General features: G+C 34.3%; 2 protein-coding genes across 2 annotated transcripts; both read left to right on the top strand.

Moving 5' to 3' along the window:
* Positions 1 to 1,465: 1,465 nt before the first annotated feature.
* Positions 1,466 to 2,410, top strand: LOC141562508 (olfactory receptor 56A1). The gene has a single exon (XM_074302530.1). It carries the CDS (start codon positions 1,466 to 1,468, stop codon positions 2,408 to 2,410), a length of 945 nt encoding a protein of 314 aa, XP_074158631.1.
* Positions 2,411 to 12,219: 9,809 nt separating this feature from the next.
* LOC141559953 (olfactory receptor 56A4-like) lies at positions 12,220 to 13,161 on the top strand. Its single transcript, XM_074297608.1, has one exon. The coding sequence runs from the start codon at positions 12,220 to 12,222 to the stop codon at positions 13,159 to 13,161; it is 942 nt and encodes a 313-aa protein (XP_074153709.1).
* The last annotated feature ends 6,313 nt before the right edge of the window (positions 13,162 to 19,474 follow it).

Here is a 19,474-nt window from a genome sequence, read left to right as displayed (position 1 = left end):
GCATGGACAATCTCAGAAGGAGAATGCATGAGTGAGTTGTGATCTGAATCATAGACACTCAGTTGTCTCAATTTTTTTCTTCTCCATTTCCCTTGGTAGCACTACTGTGTCAGTTACTCAGGTTCATAGACTTGGAGTAATCTCTAAATTCTGCCTCTCTGTCACCCCACATACCTGATCATTTGTCCAATTATTTCATGTGTACTTCTAGATTTATCTAGTCTATATTTATTCTTTTCTCTACTCACACAAAAACATTTTTGTTAAAGTTTTAAACATGTTTCATCTGGATAGTCACAACTCACTTAAAAGGTTTTCCTGTATCAGGTCTTTCTGTCCTCCAAACATTTTACAAGGAATTTCCCTAATGTCCAGCTCTGACTCCACATATCCCTTCTCGACAAATGCCATTTGTCACTTATTGATTCCAAAAATAAATCATTATTTAATCTTTACCTTGAGGTCTTATAATTTCTAGGATTGGATTATTTCAAAATGTCCATAATTATTAGTATGGGAATAACATCCTTAGTATAGGAGTACAATCTTAGATAAGTAAAATATATTTGTTCCTTTAAAATTACACCATCACATGTAATTATAAATGAGTAAATATACATATACTGAAAATTCATGCTAAAAACTTTTACTTATAGGGCATATAAGAAAAATGATTAAAGACAACATGCCTAGTTCAATGAAAGTTTAAGTAACTTTTTTTTGACACTATATACTGCAAACTCACAAAAAATTGATGGGTTTGATTAAAAAATTGAAATCTGGAATAACAGATCTGGAAATTATCTATTCTTCCTTCCATCTGACTGAGTCAATTTCTAGCCGCATTTATTTTGTGAATATGTCCCCAAATCATTATAATTCCTGTAATGAAAACAATGAGATATTTATAGTGTATTTAATGTTCACAAAATGACTTAAACATATTATCTTCTTTGATGCTCTCTATATAACTCTGTACGGCACTTTTTTTCTCATTTTGTGATCAAAGAAACCAAATCTCAGGTTAAGTGACTTATCTAGTATGACATAGAAAGTGTGAGGATGAGGGATTTGAACCCACGTCTTGTGAGCTTTATTTGACATTCTGTCCAGTGAAATATTTATTCTCAAATATCCCCTTTGCAAGACCAAAATTTATAGGATAATACATATAGTATATGCTGTAAATCATCCAATTCTATGTCTTCATTTTACAGATGGATAGAGATTCAGAGAGAGGAAGTGATGACAAAAAGAAAGATCAATAATTATATTTTATTTCTATATATACCTTGCTGAAGGAGTAGCTATGTTCTTAAAGAGTGAATTGTAATGTCAGCTTTGCTCAGAAGACATTCTGACCTAGCCTGATGACTGCTGGTCCAGCCATATTGCTGATGAATTGACTCCTACATCTGCATTTGCTGGTCTCCAGATGAACTTTCACCAAGCCATACCCTACCTCATGGCTCCTGTCAACAACAGCTTACCTGTTGCACTCTCTGAGTTCCTCCTCATCTGCTTTCCTGGTTACCAGAGCTGGCAGCATTGGCTCTCCCTGCCCCTGAGCCTGCTCTTCCTCCTGGCTATGGCTGCCAATGCCACCCTTCTGCTCACCATCCGATTAGAGACCTCTCTACATGAGCCCATGTACTACCTGCTCAGCCTTCTCTCTTTACTGGATATTGTGCTCTGTCTCACTGTCATCCCCAAAGTCCTGGCTATCTTCTGGTTTGATCTCAAAGCTATCAGTTTCTCTGCCTGTTTCCTCCAGATGTTTATCATGAACAGCTTCCTTCCCATGGAGTCCTGCACCTTCATGGTCATGGCATATGATCGCTATGTGGCCATTTGTCACCCTTTGCGCTACCCTTCCATCATCACTGATCAATTTGTGGTCAAAGCTACTGTATTCATCATTGCTAGAAATGCTCTTCTTACTGCACCCATTCCAATCCTTTCTTCCAAACTTCATTATTGTGGAAGAAATATAATTGAGAACTGCATCTGTGCCAACTTATCTGTGTCCCGACTTTCTTGTGACAATTTTACTTTCAACCGACTTTACCAGTTTGTGGCTGGCTGGACACTGCTTGGCTCTGACCTCATCCTCATCTTCATTTCTTATACCTTTATTCTTCAGGCTGTGTTGAGGATCAAGGCTGAGGGGGCTGCAGCCAAGGCTCTAAGCACATGTGGTTCCCACTTTATCCTCATCCTCTTCTTCAGTACCATCTTACTGGTTGTTGTTTTAACCAATGTGGCCAGAAAGAGAGTGCCCATGGACATCCTGATACTTCTCAATGTCCTTCACCATCTCATCCCCCCAGCCCTGAACCCTATTGTCTATGGCGTGAGGACCAAGGAGATCAAACAAGGGATCCAGAAGTTACTGAAAAAGAGGGCTTGAGGTCACTTCCAACACAATGCTGTGACTGAAGATTGAGCAACAGGGTAGGGATGGTCATGCTATACTCTCCATTGTGGTATCACAACCTAAAACATGCATCTGTGTGTACTGGATTTCTGTCCTTTATTCCTTCCTTAAGCTCTATATCAGTATCAGGGGAACATAAAGTATATATTATATTTAAAGAAAAAGAATCTGCGTGCAATTTTAGACAACAGAAGTCAGAATTCCTATAATCCATCTTCTTCAGAATCTCCTTTTCCAAAAGTCTTTTTTTCCTCCAAGACTCTTAATGAAGTCTTTTCTAGCTTTTGTTCAATGTTGAATGCAAGGAATCCCATCTCTATCTGGACTCCAGAACAGCTGTGCTATTGTTCTCAGGGGCCATCTTCAATCTTTCCTCTTTTGCCTCTATTTGATTTTATGTGTCCCTGGATGCCTGTGTGTTTAATAGTTCTCTTTATATGAATATATGCATTTTTCTGATTAAATAATTCTGGATTATTGTCTCCAATCACATTTTCACTGTTGGCACTAAAGTCTGCCTTTGAAAGTCTTCTCCTCTTTTTTCCCTTAACTTGCCTGTATTATGTCCTCATATGTCTTCAAACCTTCTGTTTCTCTCAAACTATCTTCTTTGCTAGTTCTTTTATGAATTGTATTCTCTTATTAGAATGTATACTGGTTCATTTCTACAGGACTCTCTTCATCATATCAGAAGTCTTGGAAGCTCACTCTATGTCTGGAATACTTCTCAAATTGGGAGTATCCTCCGCCCTCAGGACTTCTCCATAACCACTGCTTGGTTATTCCAAGAGAGCATGTCTGTGATAACAAATGTATCCATTTTATTTCAGGTTACATTGTTAACTCATCTCTACAACACCATTCTTCCAAGCACTCTGCCTGGGATCTCTTTCCTCTTTGTAGCCCTTTTTCAGCTCCCTTTTATGTATTAAGTTCCTCCATTAGAATGTAAACACCTTAACATAGTTGTCAAAACTGTCTTTAATTTTTTTATTTTGTTAAATATTTTCAAATTACTTTTTAAACAATTTTTTTTGACATTTGCTTTTGAAAATTTCATATTTGAAATTCCCTCCCTCCTGCCCTTTCTTTATCCCTTGAGAAGGGAAGCAATGTATCAATATATTAGTTAATTCAAAATTTATTTCTGTATTTGTCATCAAAATGATTTTCTTAAAGCACAGTTTTGGTTATGCTATTCATCTTCTCAAAATTTATTGCCTTTAGATAAAAATGCACAATACCCTTGTTGGATTTTAATTTTAGTTTGGCTATAGCCTATCTTTTTATATCAACTTTATCCTTTACAATCTGCATTTTATCCAAACTGGCTTCCTAATTATCCCTACAATTTAGTATTCCTTCTCTTGCCTCTGGGATTTTTCAAAAACTCTCTATTTTCCCACATACATACATATACATATATGTGTGTGTGTTTATGTTAATGTATGACTTGGGGTGGTTTCTTACTCAAACTGTAGAATTTCACATTTCTCTTTTATTACAGCTTTTTATTTACAAGATATATGCATGAGTAATTTTTCAGCATCGACAATTACAAAATTGTTTGTTCCTACTTTTCCCCTCCTTTCCCCTACCTTTTCTTTCCCCCAGATGGAAGGTCGACCAATACATGTTAAAGTATAAGTTAAATACAATATATGTATACATGTCCAAATTGTTGTTTTGCTGTACAAAAAGAATCAGACTTTGAAATAGTGTACAATTAGCCTGTGAAGGACAAAAATAGAGAGATTGGGAATTCTATGTAGTGAACCTCACATTTCTCACATAGAGTTTGTGGATTCATACTACATAGTCACTTCCACCTGGCCCCAAAATGGTGGGTCCAAGTTTTTAATTAAAGATCATTACCAGTCAGTTGCAATTAAATTCTTTCAACATTCTAGATTTTCCTTATTGTGGGTCAAGACTGTTCTCCCACTCACTTTTTGAGCCTCCTTTGATGTGCTTCCAATTATACAAACTGGTCACTCAATTAATGATGCTTTTTAAATCAAAACTTCAACTATTCACTAATCAGTAAGGCAATAAAAATATGATGGCATCATAAGCACTCAAACGATTTTCCAGTGAGTTTCTGGATTTAGTCAGTCAATCAGAAATTAGTATCTTAAGACTTCTTGCCGGCCTAATGCTTTTACTTTTTTTTTTTTTTTTTTTTTTTTTTTGCTGAGGCAATTGGGGTTAAGTGACTTGGTCAGGGTCATAAATCTAGGAAGTATTAAGTGTTTGAGATCAGATTTGAACTCAGGTCCTCCTGGCTTCAGGGCTGATGGTACTCTATTCACTGCACAATCTAGCTTCCGCCCAGCAGTGCTTTTTTAAAACAGCTCTGCCTAGCTGCTCTTCATGCTGCATCTTCCCTCTTTTATTAAGTTCTTTGAGCTATTCTCTCAACCTCCATTCCCAACCTGTGATGTAGAGATCAGAAATTCCAAGGAACACTAGTGTTTCATGTCCCAAGAGAACAAGGATCCTGAAGAGTTGTATTGATTGCAATTTCAGGGCAATTCCTAGGTCAAAGACCAGAGTGCAGATCAGGAAAGCTGTGAATATACCTCTCTCCAGGTCACATTAACTTGAATGCACTGAAAACTTCCAAACCATTAGAACTAGGTCTGAAGACATCAGTGTGAAAAAACCTGAAGCTGAAGACAGTGCTCTTGCCCATTTGAATCCCTCCACTCCAGGAATAGAGTTTAATTTTATCATAAATTTACAAATCAAGAAATAGGGTAGAAAAATGTGCAAACAACGCAAAAACACCCTGACCACAAAACTAGTATGGTGACAAGGAAGATCAAGACACACATTCAAAACAATAAAGTCACAGAAGCTCAAGCAAAATCTCAAAGAAAAGAATGTGAATTAAAGTTGTGGAGAAAAAATTCAACAAAGAAATGAAGGCACAGGAAAAAATTATGAAAGGATAATTAATAACTTAGCAAAAGAAGCCAAAAAATAAACTAAAGAAATACCATGTTAAAAAAATAAAATTGACCAAATGGAAAAGAATTCATTGATGAAAATAACTCCTCACAAAGTAGAACTGGGCTAGGGTGGAATGGATGAGAGAATTCTGGGAAAATGGTGGGATAAAACAGAAAATTACCTAAGTCTCCTAAATATACCCCAAAATAATATAACATAATGCCTTAAAGAGAAACAACAAATGATAAAAATAATTAAAAGTTGGAGGAAATAAGTTTTCACTTAAGACAACTTAGGAGACTTCCCAGGGTGATGGTTGTTGCTACTGTTTGTCCTTTGTTCTCCAAGAGGACCATGTTATAGGGAATGCCTTGACATGCAAGTGAATTAGATTTAAGTGAGAGAGGCCTGGATAAAGGCATCTGCCTCATTTTCCCCTGCAGAGCCTTCTGAGTCTAGAGGCCAGAAGGCTTGAAATAGATATGTTTAGATAAATTTTAGAAATAGATAAAATTAGCTAATTTGGTTTAAAAAGAAGAAAAAAAAATCAAAGTATAAAAAATTAGAAAGGTGAATTGACCATGAATGTTGAGGGATTTAAAGCAATTCATATGTTATTTTGTCTAATTACATGACAATAAAATTGACAATCTTAGTAAAATGGATGAATATTTATAAAATATAAATTTTCCATATTAATAGAAGATGAAATACAATACTTAAATAAACCCATCTTAGAAAAGGAAATTCAACAAGTCTTTAATGTCCTACCAAAGGAAAAAAAAATCCCCTTGATCAGAGGCATTTATAAATGAATTCTGGCAAATATTTAAATAACAATCTTAATACTATATAAACTATTTGAAAAAAATTAATGAAGTAGGAATATCAAATTCTTTGATGTCATCTATATTACTAATATCTAAACCAGGAAAAATAAAAACAGAAAACTACAGAGCAATCCCCAATGATAATTCTATTATATTCAGTGCTATGTCAATTAAACCATCAAGTAATGTTCTTGTAGAGCTAGAAAAAATGATAATAAAGAAGAGCAAAAGATCAAGAATATAAAGGTAATCAATGAAAAAAAATGTGAAGGGAGGAGATCTAGTAGTTCCAAATTTAAAATTTTGTTTTGTTTTGTTTTTTGTTTATTTATATCAGTCATATATGACTCTATGACCCCATTTTGGAATTTTCTTGACAAAGATCCTGGAGTGGTTTGCTATTTCCTTCTTTAACTAATTTTACAGATGAGATTTCAGGCAAACAGGGTTAAGTGATTTTCCTAGGATTATACAGTTACTAGGTATCTGAGGACAGAGTTGAACTCAAAAGAGTTTTTCCTGGTTCCAAGCCCAGTACTCTACCCATTGTGTCATCTAAATGACTAGTTTAATATAGTGCAAAGTGATCATAAGAAAAATTCTGGTAATGGCTAAGAAGCAATGTGGTTGATCTGTGGAAATAATTAGATATATAATATAGAGTGGTAAATAGCCATAGTGATCTAGTTTTTGATAAACCTAAAGATCCAAGCTTTGGAAGAAGAATTCAACTCCAATTTTTAGAAGTAAGAATTCAACTTTTAACAATTTTTTTTCTGGGAAAATCACAATACAGTTTAGATGAAGCTAAGCATAGACCAATGTCTCACACTATTTTACTAAGATAACATTTAAAATGGTTAAGTAATTTAGACATAAGGGAAGATATTAGCAAATTAGATCAGTATAGGAAATTTTACATGACAGATCTATGGCTAAGGGAAGAATTTGTTACCAAATAAGATATATAGAACATCACTAGATGTAGAATAGATAATTTTGATTATATGAAATGAAAAAGCTTTTGCACAAATAAAGCTTTAGTCCAAATTAGAAGGAAACCAGAAAATTGGGAAATATTTTTAGAAGTTTCTTTAATAAACTCCATATTTTTCAAATATGTAAAAATAAGAGCCTTTCTACAGTTGATGAATTATCAAAGGATATTGGCAGTTTCTAGAAGACATTAAAGCTATCAATAATTGCATGAAAATATGTTAATCAATAGTTATTAGAAAAATGCAAATTAAAACAATTCTGATATACCACCTCATATCTATTAGATTGGTTAATATGACAGAAAAAGGAAATTTAAAATGGAGGTGATATGGAAAATTTGGGGTGCTATTACACTGTTGGAGTTGTGATTTTATCCTAACATTTTGGAGATCAATTTGTAATTATGCCCAATGGGCTATGGAACTATGCATACCCATTGATACAGTAAAAAAAAATACCATTGGTAAATCTATATCCCAAAGAGATCAAAGGAAAGGGAAAATGACCTATTTGTACAAAATATTTATAGCAGATCTTTTTATGAGGGCAAAGAATTGGAAATCAAAGGTAAGCCCATAGATTGCTAAATGGTTGAACAGGTTATAATATATGATTATGACAGAATATTTTTGTTTTATAAGAAATGATGGGCAGAACGGTTTCAGGAAAACCTGAGAAGACTTAGATGAATTGATGCTAAGTAAAGTGAGCAGAACCAGGAGAACATTGGTACATGGTAGCAGCAACATTATAAAGATAATCAACTGATAAAGCTTTGGCCATTACAATCAAGACAATGACCCAAGACAATTTCAAAGGACTCATGATGAAAAATGCTCTTCACCTCCAGAGAGAAAACTGATGAACTCTGAATCCAATTGAAACTTCCTTTCCTCCCTCTCTTTATCTTTTTCTATTTTGTTTGTGCTTTCATTTACATATGGTTAATATAGAAATATGTTTTCCATGACTTCACATATATTGTATTGCTTGCTTTTTCAAGAAGAGGAGAAGTATCAGAGGGAGGGTGAGAATTTAAAACTCAAAATTTATAAGAAAAAATGATTGTTATATGTTTTTACATGTGATTAAAAATATTTCACAAAATAAATAAAATATTTTTAAAAGATGACTTAAGCATTTATATTTATTCACTGTTCATCCCCCTGCCCACTCAACTGCTAACACATGTACAAGCAGTTTTGATTAACTCAAAAGTCTTTTCCTACTTCTTTCAGGTATCAAATAGCTCAATGTGAGTCATATCCAAGAGGTCAGGCCAAGCTTTGCCATGGGGACAATTGACCTTTTCTCTGCTGCAAGGACTATAAGAGTTAACATTGTCCTTAAGGCCATTCCCTGAAATTAAGTCTTCTCCTTTGATTATTAAAGACAAGAATGAATCTATAGATGGTTCTTCATGTAAATAATTTTGTGCAATGTAATTAAACAAACATTTATTAAATGCTTACTTTGCACAAAACATTATGCTTGATACTAGGAAGTGCAAAGACTAATGAAAAATAGTCATGACTGGTCTCATTGCTTTCTATAGTTCAGGCTTTCTTGCTCTTAGACTTATTTTAAAACTATTTGTCTCTTCCCATATATCTTTCCAGGGAAGTTTTCTTCTTGTGAATTTTCACCTTTCTTTAATTTTGAATTAATCACAAGCATTTATATGGATGTAGATAGCATTGTGATTATTGTGCTAGAGTTGCTGTCAATAAGAACTGAGGGGAAACTGAGCTTCAGATAATTAATATCTCTGCAACCTTGCATATGTCGCTTACTCTCTTTCAGCCTCAGTTTCCTCATCTGCCAAATGGAGATGATAGTAGGACTTCACAAAATTATTGTTGAGTTACCTGAATGATGTGAGATAGCATATATAAAGTACTTTGCAGAATTAAATTACTAGATATTGTTTTTTAAGTACTTACTACATACTAGATATTGTTCTAGGCATTGGAGAGATAAATTTTAAAAAACGCCACATAAAAAACCGGTAACTAAACCAGCCCCCTTTCCTCTAAAGTCTTTTCCTTATACATTCGCTGATTTTATTTTTATGATCATTTTTTAGTTCCCAGAGTCTCCCAGGCATTTATTTCCCTCCTTCAGGTGACATTTTCTATGAATCCCCATGAAACCCAATGGATTTTAAGTCCCACTTGTCCAAATTCATATCCTTTTAACACTGGGGAACACAACGAGCTGAAGATATAAACACTGGTCTGTGATATTTGCTACAATCCAAACTGGTCTATGGCATTTACTACAATCCAGAACTTGGCAAGTAGCCCCAGATCTTGCTTGAAGGTGTATGATTTGTGTGGCAAGACTCTAGCTCATATCTTTTTCTCTGGGTCAAAGGAGAGAAGTGAAGATGAAGAGACAATAGAATCTTTTCTCTTCATAGGAGCAAGTATTAGGGCAAGATAAAGAGAATTATCAAGTGGAATAAGAGATTCTTTGTGTCCTGGTCCATAGCAGCTGCAGTAAGATTCCCAGAATTGACTACAAAGCTATGAATTATGGGCTATTCTGAGTCATCAGCATCACAGCAAACTTGGTAACAACCATCTTAAATGTCTATTATATATTACCTTGTTAGGAACGCTTTAGAAGAGATTTTACTTTGTATTAAGTGATTAGACAAATTAACTTGTAAGTTCCCTATTAAATATCAGATTTTCACACAAGAACTTTGAAAATTTAATAGCATCATAGAATCAAAAGATTGAATTAAATTACTTTGGAGATCATTTAATCTAATTTCTTTCTTTTTTTTTCCTATGAGAGAACTGAGGCCCAGAGAGGTTTAAAGACTTTAAAAAGTATTTTAAGCTTTAAGTAGCATCACTGGCATTTAGTTTGAATCCAAGTCTGCTTCCAAACCCAGAACTGCTTTTCCTTGGGACACTTTACCTGAAGAAGAGAAGATGTAAGCTAGACATCACAGGTTCATATATATGTTTAAAGGGTTATTAAGTTAAAAGAAGACTGTTCTATATAGCTCCAGAAGTCAAAATTAGATCCAAGGAATTGAAACCACAGGCAGATTTTTGGTTCAATAAAAGGATGCTCTTTGAAAACAACAGAGTTATATAGCAACAGACCATGAAAATTCTGAAGGAGATGCCACATGGACACTTGTCTGAAATGTTGTCGAGGGAATGCATTCTGCAGATAAGATAGGGAGTGAAATAGGTGATTTCTAAAGTCTCTCTTATGTTAAAGATTCTTGGGAAGGTCATGATTAGATGAGGAACGGCTAGCAACAATACTGAGCATCACTTCTATTGTGGCCATCTTGGGTGAGGTTTACTAGACCATCACTTAGGAGTACCCTGGCATATATGTGGCCAAAGGAAGAATCTTAGCTGCTGTGAACAAAAATCAGTTATCTAGTTTTGATTTAGTAACCTCTTCTTATGCTCTTAGTATGGTACTAAATAGTATCAGATTTTAAATCCTATCACACACAAGGTCTCATAAAAACAAAACATTTATGTGTGTATGACCCAAGCAACAGAAGTAATTTGTCTAGCTCTGGTAAATATACTTATGTATTTACCTCAGATAGTACTTTTTTTAAAATTTAGCTTCATTTTTCAAGGTTTAGTGCAAATGAATAACTCTCATGGCTTTCTAATGGATTTTTTTTATTTCTTTATTTTTAAAAATATTGATAGCTTTTTTTCATCACTTATGTTTCCTACTGTATCCCTCCTCCTTCCAATTTTTAAAATCCGACTTTATCTCTTTAACATTATGTGAAGTGAAGAAGAGATGTTCATCTTTAATTTTGAGATTTTTAAAAACAAAAATTTTCTAATGATTTCTTATTGCTTTTATCACATAGGTCATTCAATTTCTTCCTCTTTCCTTCTCTTAATAACCTCTGAATAGAGTAGTTAATTTCCTTACTTATTATTTACTTGGCAATTTTACTTATTTAATTTTCTTATATTTCTTTTATTTGGTAGTATTTGCAAAATATTCTTCTTGATTCTGATGACAAATCTTCCCCTTCTCTCCTTTGATCTCAATTGACTTAACAGAATCAGTGTTTGCTGCTAGTAGGCAGGGAGGGACACATGCTGAAAAGTCTCAAAAAACAAGATAGAATTACAATATAAGATCTAGGCAAAGGATCTTAAGTTAGTTTGTACATTTCTACCAGAAGAAGTAGAGGCTACTGTGGGAGAAGGATGAATACTTTAAGAATAAGACATTAGTGTTTTCTGCTATTAATAAAGATTTTACTTTTGTAGGGTTCTACTTGTGAATTCAGGCATAATTATTCTAAGTCAAAACATAATTTTGCTTTTAGTATGGGAATAGAGTAGGGAAAATGTGTTTAGTTTGCCATCTTTTTGGTCCTTGATCAACATTTATATTCTAGTTTATGGTATTTTTATCTTGGTACCTCTGTTATTTCCATAGAGAGCAGCATCTTCTTTTAGTATCATTCTATCCCGTTTCAATGTGAGGATATGAGATGAGGTGATCCTTGTTACTCTTAGCAGGTTTTCAGTTCTTAAGCAAGTAATTTTCTCCAAAAAGAGCTCCACTGTTTTTTTCTCAATTGAATCTGGTTTTTGAGGCCTCAGTGACAGACACTAAATGGAGACTTTCATCACTGAATCTCTTTTCACCTGATTATCCATAGAAGGCATTTCTTGTCTAGTCCCATCTTGATTTAGATGCTTATCCCTATTATATACTCAGAGTTTAGGCTTTTATGATGGGGGAAGATTTTACTGGGAAAGGGGATGAGATAATACCCTACTAGACCCAGTATGAAATGGGGAGTGCTCAAACCATTTCTCTTTAAAATAGAAAAGCTATTGTATAAAGACTTTTCCCTGCTTAATGAGATGTCATATCCTTCCAGAATCTAAGATGAACATATTACCTAGAAAACCAACTGCTGGCCCTGTTTGTGAAAAACATTCATAGAGGAAAGCTGCCTAACTCAGGATCTGCTTTATGGCATTCATTGGCAACAGCTCCTCTCCTTTGCCTTCTGAATTCCTCCTTATCTGTTTTCCTGGCTACCAGAGCTGGCAGCACTGGCTCTCCCTGCCCCTGAGCCTGCTGTTCTTATTGGCCATGGGGGCCAATGCAACATTGCTCCTCACTATAAGACTAGAAGCATCCTTGCATGAACCCATGTACTACTTACTTAGCATACTATCTCTGCTGGATATTGTTCTCTGTATTACTGTCATCCCTAAAGTCTTGGCCATTTTCTGGTTTGATCTCAGACCCATCAGTTTTCCTGCCTGCTTCCTCCAGATGTACATCATGAATAGCTTTCTCACTATGGAGTCCTGTACCTTCACTGTCATGGCCTATGATCGATATGTGGCTATCTGCAAACCGCTACGTTATCCAGCTATCATCACTAATCAATTTGTGGTCAAGGCCACTATTTTCATTGTGGCTAGGAATGCTCTCCTTACTGCACCTATTCCAATCCTCTCTGCCCAGCTCCATTACTGTGGAGATAACATCATCAAGAATTGCATTTGCACTAACTTGTCTGTCTCTTTACTTTCCTGTGATGACATCACTTTCAATCAGATCTACCAATTTGTGATTGGCTGGACTCTATTGGGTTCTGACCTCATCTTCATCATTCTCTCTTACTCTTTTATCCTTCGGGCTGTACTAAGGATCAAGGCAGAAGGGGCTGCAGCCAAGGCTCTGAGCACATGTGGCTCCCATTTCATCCTTATTCTTTTTTTCAGCACCATCTTACTGGTATTGGTCATCACCAATGTAGCCAGAAAAAGGATTCCTCATGATGTCCCAATTCTGCTCAACATCCTGCATCATCTTATCCCTCCAGCAATGAACCCCATTGTCTATGGAGTCCGAACAAAGGAAATCAAGCAGGGGATCAATAAGTTGTTGAGGAGATTGTAAGGAATGGGGCAAGTTCTACCTCTTATTTGGATGGGCCAACTTTTTGAATGGAAGGCATTATGATGTGGATTAAAGACTTCATTTTTACTTTGTAGCTGAATTTCATTTGTATTTCTCCAGAATGCTCCAAAAATACTGGATGATTCTCTCTGTCTTTCTCTCTCTCATTGAAAGTCTCAATTTCCTTTTTTTAAAAAATAGGTTTCCTATCTGAAGAGGTTTGAAAATTAGGCAAAAGTCTAGCATGAATGTAATTGTAAACGAACTGACCAAGATATGTGGTCCAAGATTTGTCATGTGTTAAGCTGCCTTATTTCTGAGAAAAACAAAAAGATAATTAGAGATCAGTCTGGAAGACTAATATTTTTAATAAGATGTAAACTGTAGCAATGCAAGATGAACACTCATAGCTTGCATTTCAATGGTATGATAAGATTGAGAAGCCCTTTTCTACTTAGCAATTCCATTAGGTAGGCCATAGATATAGTGTTGGAAGAAGCCTCAAAGGCTAACTAGTCCAAACCACCATTTTACTGAGGAGGAAACCAAGGCCCAGGGAAGTTAAGTGATCTGACAAAGGCAACTGAAGAAAATATGCATCTGAGGGGGGATTTGAACCCAGATACCATGACTCTGCAATCATTCTTTATCACTCTTCTAGGGTCAGCCCACTCAAATCTATTTCATAAGAACAACTATTGAGGCTTGCATTGTACTTTAGGTTTTAATAAATGCCTTTCAGTCCTCTCCTTTCACAAGAGATGAGAGATTCTGAATTTCTCCAATGAAGGAAAGGAAATGGAGGGTATTTGGAAGTGGAGATGGTAGTGAATGATATTTTATAGCCACAACATACACAGGAAGAATATAACTGGAATAAAAAGAGTGGCATAAACTTGGCTAGGATCAGTTCTTTTTTTTTAATTTATTCAAGGCAAGGGCCTGGACTGAACTTAGCTCCATATGCTCAATGGGAGAAGATAGAAGGCACTAAACAGTTCAACTCTGGAGCATCTGTGCAGTAGTGGAAAGCAAAGGGATCAAAGGGTGAGGGATTTACTCAAAAGAAAATTATAAGGAATAAAATGGAAGACTGAAACCCATTATCTGAAAGACAAAGTTTAGAAAAGAAAACACTTTACCAAACTCATTTTATGAAATAGTCCTGACACCTATACTAAGTATGGATAGAGAAAGTAAAGAAAACTATAAATCAATATCATTATAGAATATTGATGCAAAATTTAAAAAAGAAAATCATAAAGATTGGAATTACATTAGAATATATCAAAATATGACCAATTATGACAGTTTTGGATTCATGTCAGGTATAAAAGTATTTTTAAATTTAGAAAACAATTACCATAATCATAATTTTAGGAATTAGTGACTATATCAATGTATGCAAAGAGAAACTTGGACAAATTAAAAAAAATAATCTATCATATGTTCAAACTGAAGCCTTTATTTGGAAGATTTTACTTAGATTAGAAATTAAGTTTTAGTGTTTTAAAGAGTTTGTAGCTATGAGTTTTTACAGATGATTGTTTAAATATATTTTGTGGTATGTTTTTATTTATTTTGTTAAATGTTTTTCAATTATGTATATATTTTAAATTTATTATTTTTATTTTTAATATTCATTTAAAAATTGAGTTACAAATTCTTTCTCCCTCCAAATTCCCCCCAACACACTGAGAAGAAAAAGAATATATCAATAATACATGTCAAATCATGTAACATGTATCGATTGAAGTAGTTAATTCTTTCTGACTTTATTATAATATTGCTATTTTAGCATTAATATAATGCATACACAACTATTTTCTATTTCTGCTCACTTCATTTTACATCAATTCATATATTCTTTCCAAATTTTTCTGATTATCTCTCCTTGTCATTTCTTATAGCATAATGGTATTTGATGGTAATCATATACCACTGCTTGCTTAGCCATTCACCAGTTGATTAGCATATATTCAGTTTCCAATTCTTTGTTATTATTTAAAGAATTTCAATAAATATTTTTGTACACATGGTCCTTTTCCTTTTCTTTGATTTCTCTCTTTGTTATATAGACATTAGTGGTGTTGCTGAGACTAAGGGTATGTGTAATTTTATAGCTTTTTGGACATAGTTCCTAATTGATTTCAAGACTCCTTAAACCATTTTACAATGATCACAAACAGTATAGTAGTGTTCCTATTTTTCTACCTTTTTTTGTCATCTTTTAAAAATTTTTTTATCTTTGTCATCTTTCTTTTTTTCATGTTAGCCATATCATAGACCTCAAGTGGTGCCTCATAGGCATTTAAATCAGCATTTCTCTAATTAATAGTGATTTAGGTAATTTTTTCATAAGTCTGTATACATAGTTTTGGTTTCTTCTTTTAAAAGCTGCTTATTCATCCTTTGACCATTTATCAATTGGGTAATGATTCTTATATTCATAAATCTGACTCAATTTTCTAGATGTTTGAGAATTGAAACCTTTATTAGAGTAATAGCTGAAAAAGTCTTTTTCTATTTTACTTTCTTGCATTCCTTCTAATTTTGGCTGCATTAATTTTGTTTGTGCAAAACCATGTAATTAAAATTATTTATTTTATATCCCATGATTCTTCCTTTCTCTTGTTTGGTCATAAATTCATTCCTTAGTAATAGATTTGATAGATAATTTTTTCATGCTCCTTTTATTTGCTTATCTCTCTCTCTCTCTCTCTCTCTCTCTCTCTCTCTCTATATATATATATATATATATATATATATATATATATATATATGAAATGTACAATTTTAAGCTTATCTTGGTAAATTTTGTGGAGAACTATTTTTACAATGCAATAAATATTTGCATATGGAGAGAAAGAGAGATTGAGATGTTCTTTTCTCCTGTTCTCTTCACTGAGTGACCAAATTGGAATGCAAAGAGAAGACTATATGAAACCAATTTCAGATAATCTTTTACAATTTGGAAACTTTCTGTGAAGAGAACAGATTTTATTAGTTTCATTTTGCTATGCTGTAAAAGACAAGGCCTTGTATTAATATTTTTGGAATAAATTGATTTCTTGGATGATGAAAATCCTGTTGTGCCAATGTTATTTATATAGTCAGAGTGATTTTTGCTACAGGATTGCAAAAGGTTAGTACTGAAAAGATTATTAGAGATCATCTAGTCCTACTTACTCCTTACTTCATAGAAGAAAGAATTGAGACAGTGATCAACAAAGTGATTTACCTAAGGTCCCACAGCCAAAAAGTGGAAATACAATATTCAATTCTAGATCTCTTGACTCTGAGCTTAGTGATTTTTCCACTATATCAAACACCTTTAACCTTAAAAAACTCCCAGTATGATGAGGAAGTTAAGCTTGTAGTGAGATACACTATGCCATTTTAGGTCTTTGATCTTGAGGGAAAATTTGAAATAAAAAAAAATACAGTAGAAAGGAAAGATATGAGCCTTTTATTGAATGGCAGATACAGAGGTGGAAGGAATCTTAGAAGTCGTCTAGTCTTCCAGAGGATTTCTTAGCACATAGTAGGTGTTTAATAAATCTATGTTGTATTGGATCAGTCAGCTCCATTTTTTATAGTTTGAAGAAAATGAGGTGTAGAAATATAATGTGATTTGTCCACACTGAACACATTCCAGAGCTGGGATGCAATTTTCCTTTTGACTCTAGAGACATTCTTTTTCTATTTTACCATGCTGCTTCTTAATTTAGGGAGCTAACAGTATAATTGGAAACTTGAGTAACATTCATATGTAATCAATAGAAATAATTCCAAAATGGCTTATTTTAATGGGATGGTTAATGGTTCTGCCTGCCATCTAGGGGAGGGGGTGGAGGAAAGGAGGGAAAATTTGGAACAGAAGTGAGTGCAAGAGATAATGTTGTAAAAAATTACCCCTGCATATGTACTGTCCAAAAAAAATGTTATAATTATAAAATTAATTTAAAAAACAGTGTTGGACAAGGAGGTTCTGAAGAAGATGGCTTATGAGAATTCTGAGTTCTGTTGTCTAAAACTGAGTCTAAATTCTTTTTCTTTAGACATAATAGATATTTTATCTTCCACTGATACTGACACATTTAAGGAAGGAAGGAAGGGCAGGAATCTAGTAAACACAGACAGATGCATATTTTAGGTTGTGATACATGGTAGAGAGGATACAATGACCATCCCTATTCAGTTGCTCAGTCCTCAGTCACAGCATTGGGTTAGAAGTGATTTCCATGACCTCAAAACCTTTTCAATAACTTCTGAATCCCTTGTTTGATTTCCTTGGTCCTCACACCATAGACAATAGGATTCAGAACTGGGGGGATGAGGTGGTGAAGGACATTAAGAAGGATCAGAATGTCCATGGGAACTCTTTTCTTGGCCACATTGGTCAGAATAGCAACCGGTAAGTTGCATGTTAAATATGTTATAGTATATCCTAGATACAATATATGTGTGCAGAACAGAATTTTTGTTGCACCAGAAGAATTGGATTCAGAAGGTAAAAATAACCTGGGAAGAAAAACAAAAATGCAAACAGTTTACACTCATTTCCCAGTGTTCCTTCTCTGGGTGTAACTGATTCTGTCCATCATTGATCAATTGGAACGGAATTAGATCTTCTTTGTTGATGATATCCACTTCCATCAGAATACATCCTCATATAGTGTTATTGTTGAAGTGTATAATGATTTCCTGGTTCTGCTCATTTCACTCAGCATCAGTTCATGTAAGTCTTTCCAAGCCTCTCTGTATTCATCCTGCTGGTAATTTCTTACAGAGTAATAATATTCCGTAACATTCATATACCATAATTTACCCAACCATTCTCCAATTGATGGGCATTGATTCATTTTACAGTTTCTAGCCCCTACAAACATTTTGGCACATACAGTTCCCTTTCCCTTCTTTAGTATTTCTTTGGGATATAATCCTAGTAGTAGCACTGCTGGATCAAATGGTATGCACAGTTTGATAACTTTTTTGGGCATAATTCCAAATTGCTCTTCAGAATAGTTAGATTCTTTCACAACTCCACCACAATGCACCAGTGTCCCAGTTTTCTTACATGCCCTCCAACATTCATCATTATTTTTTCCTGTCATCTTAGCCAATGTGATAGCTGTGTAGTGGTATCTCAGAGTTGTCTTAATTTGCATTTCTCTGATCAGTAGTGATTTGGAACACTCTTTCATATGAGTGGAAATAGTTTCAATTTCATCATCTGAAAATTGTTTATTCATATCCTTTGACCATTTATCAATTGGAGAATGGCTTGATTTCTTATAAATTAGAGTCAGTTCTCTGTATATTTTGTAGATGAGGTCTTTATCAGAACCTTTAACTGTAAAAATGTTTTCCCAGTTTGTTACTTCCCTTCTAATCTTGTTTGTATTGGTTTTATTTGTACAAAAGCTTTTAAATTTGATGTAATCAAAAATTTCTAATTTGTGATCAATAATGATCTCTAGTTCTCCTTTGATCACAAATTCTTTCTTCCTCCACAAATCTGAGAGGTAGACTATCCTCTGTTCCTCTAATATATTTATGATCTCATTCTTTATATCTAAATCATGGATCCATTTTGATCTTATCTTAGTATGTGGTGTTAAGTGTGGGTCCTGTCCAACACTCTTGATGAAGTCATCTAATCTTTGCTCAGCGTTGAGTGCAAGGAATCCAGCCTCTATCTGGAGTCCAGAATAACTGCTATTGTTCTCAGGGGACCCTTCCAACGTTCTCTCTTTATTTTATATCTGACTTTACTTCTCCCTGAAAGTCTGTGTGTTTAGTGGTTCTGTGTGTGTGTCTGATGTGGTGATTCTGGATAATTATTTCAAGTTAGATTTCCACTGCTGGCACTTAGAAAGTTTGCCATTGAAAGTCCTCGATCTTCTTTTCCCCCTTACTTTTTCTATCTTATTTTTTTATTATGCGCCCAAATCCTCTGTTTCTCTCAAATTGGCCTCAATGCTTTTCTTTTTATAGGTTATTTTCCCGTATTAAAATGTGTACTGGTTCATCTCCATGGGACTCTTTCTACCATGTCATAGGAACTTCTTAACCTTCACTTCACTCCTCTAATTACTTTTCACATTGGAAGTATCCTCTGCCCTCAAGGATCTCTCCATCTGGTTGCTGTTTCCTCCCAGAATCTCCTACCAAAGCTGAGGTCCAGAATAATCATTTCATTTCATTTCAGACTTTATTGGTGATTCATATTTACAAGAGTATTTTACCATGTCCCCTGACATGGTTTTTTTTTTTTTTTTCGTTCACTGCATACCCCTTTCAGCTCCCT

Source organism: Sminthopsis crassicaudata, chromosome 3, assembly GCF_048593235.1.
Source record: "Sminthopsis crassicaudata isolate SCR6 chromosome 3, ASM4859323v1, whole genome shotgun sequence".
NCBI classification, from domain to species: Eukaryota; Metazoa; Chordata; class Mammalia; order Dasyuromorphia; family Dasyuridae; genus Sminthopsis; species Sminthopsis crassicaudata.
This window is presented reverse-complemented; position numbering and strand designations above follow the sequence as displayed.

What these genes read in the sequence shown, in the direction of transcription:
- LOC141562508 (XM_074302530.1), top strand. Translation starts at nt 1,466, where the DNA reads ATGGCTCCTGTCAACAACAGCTTACCTGTTGCACTCTCTGAGTTCCTC.
- LOC141559953 (XM_074297608.1), top strand. Translation starts at nt 12,220, where the DNA reads ATGGCATTCATTGGCAACAGCTCCTCTCCTTTGCCTTCTGAATTCCTC.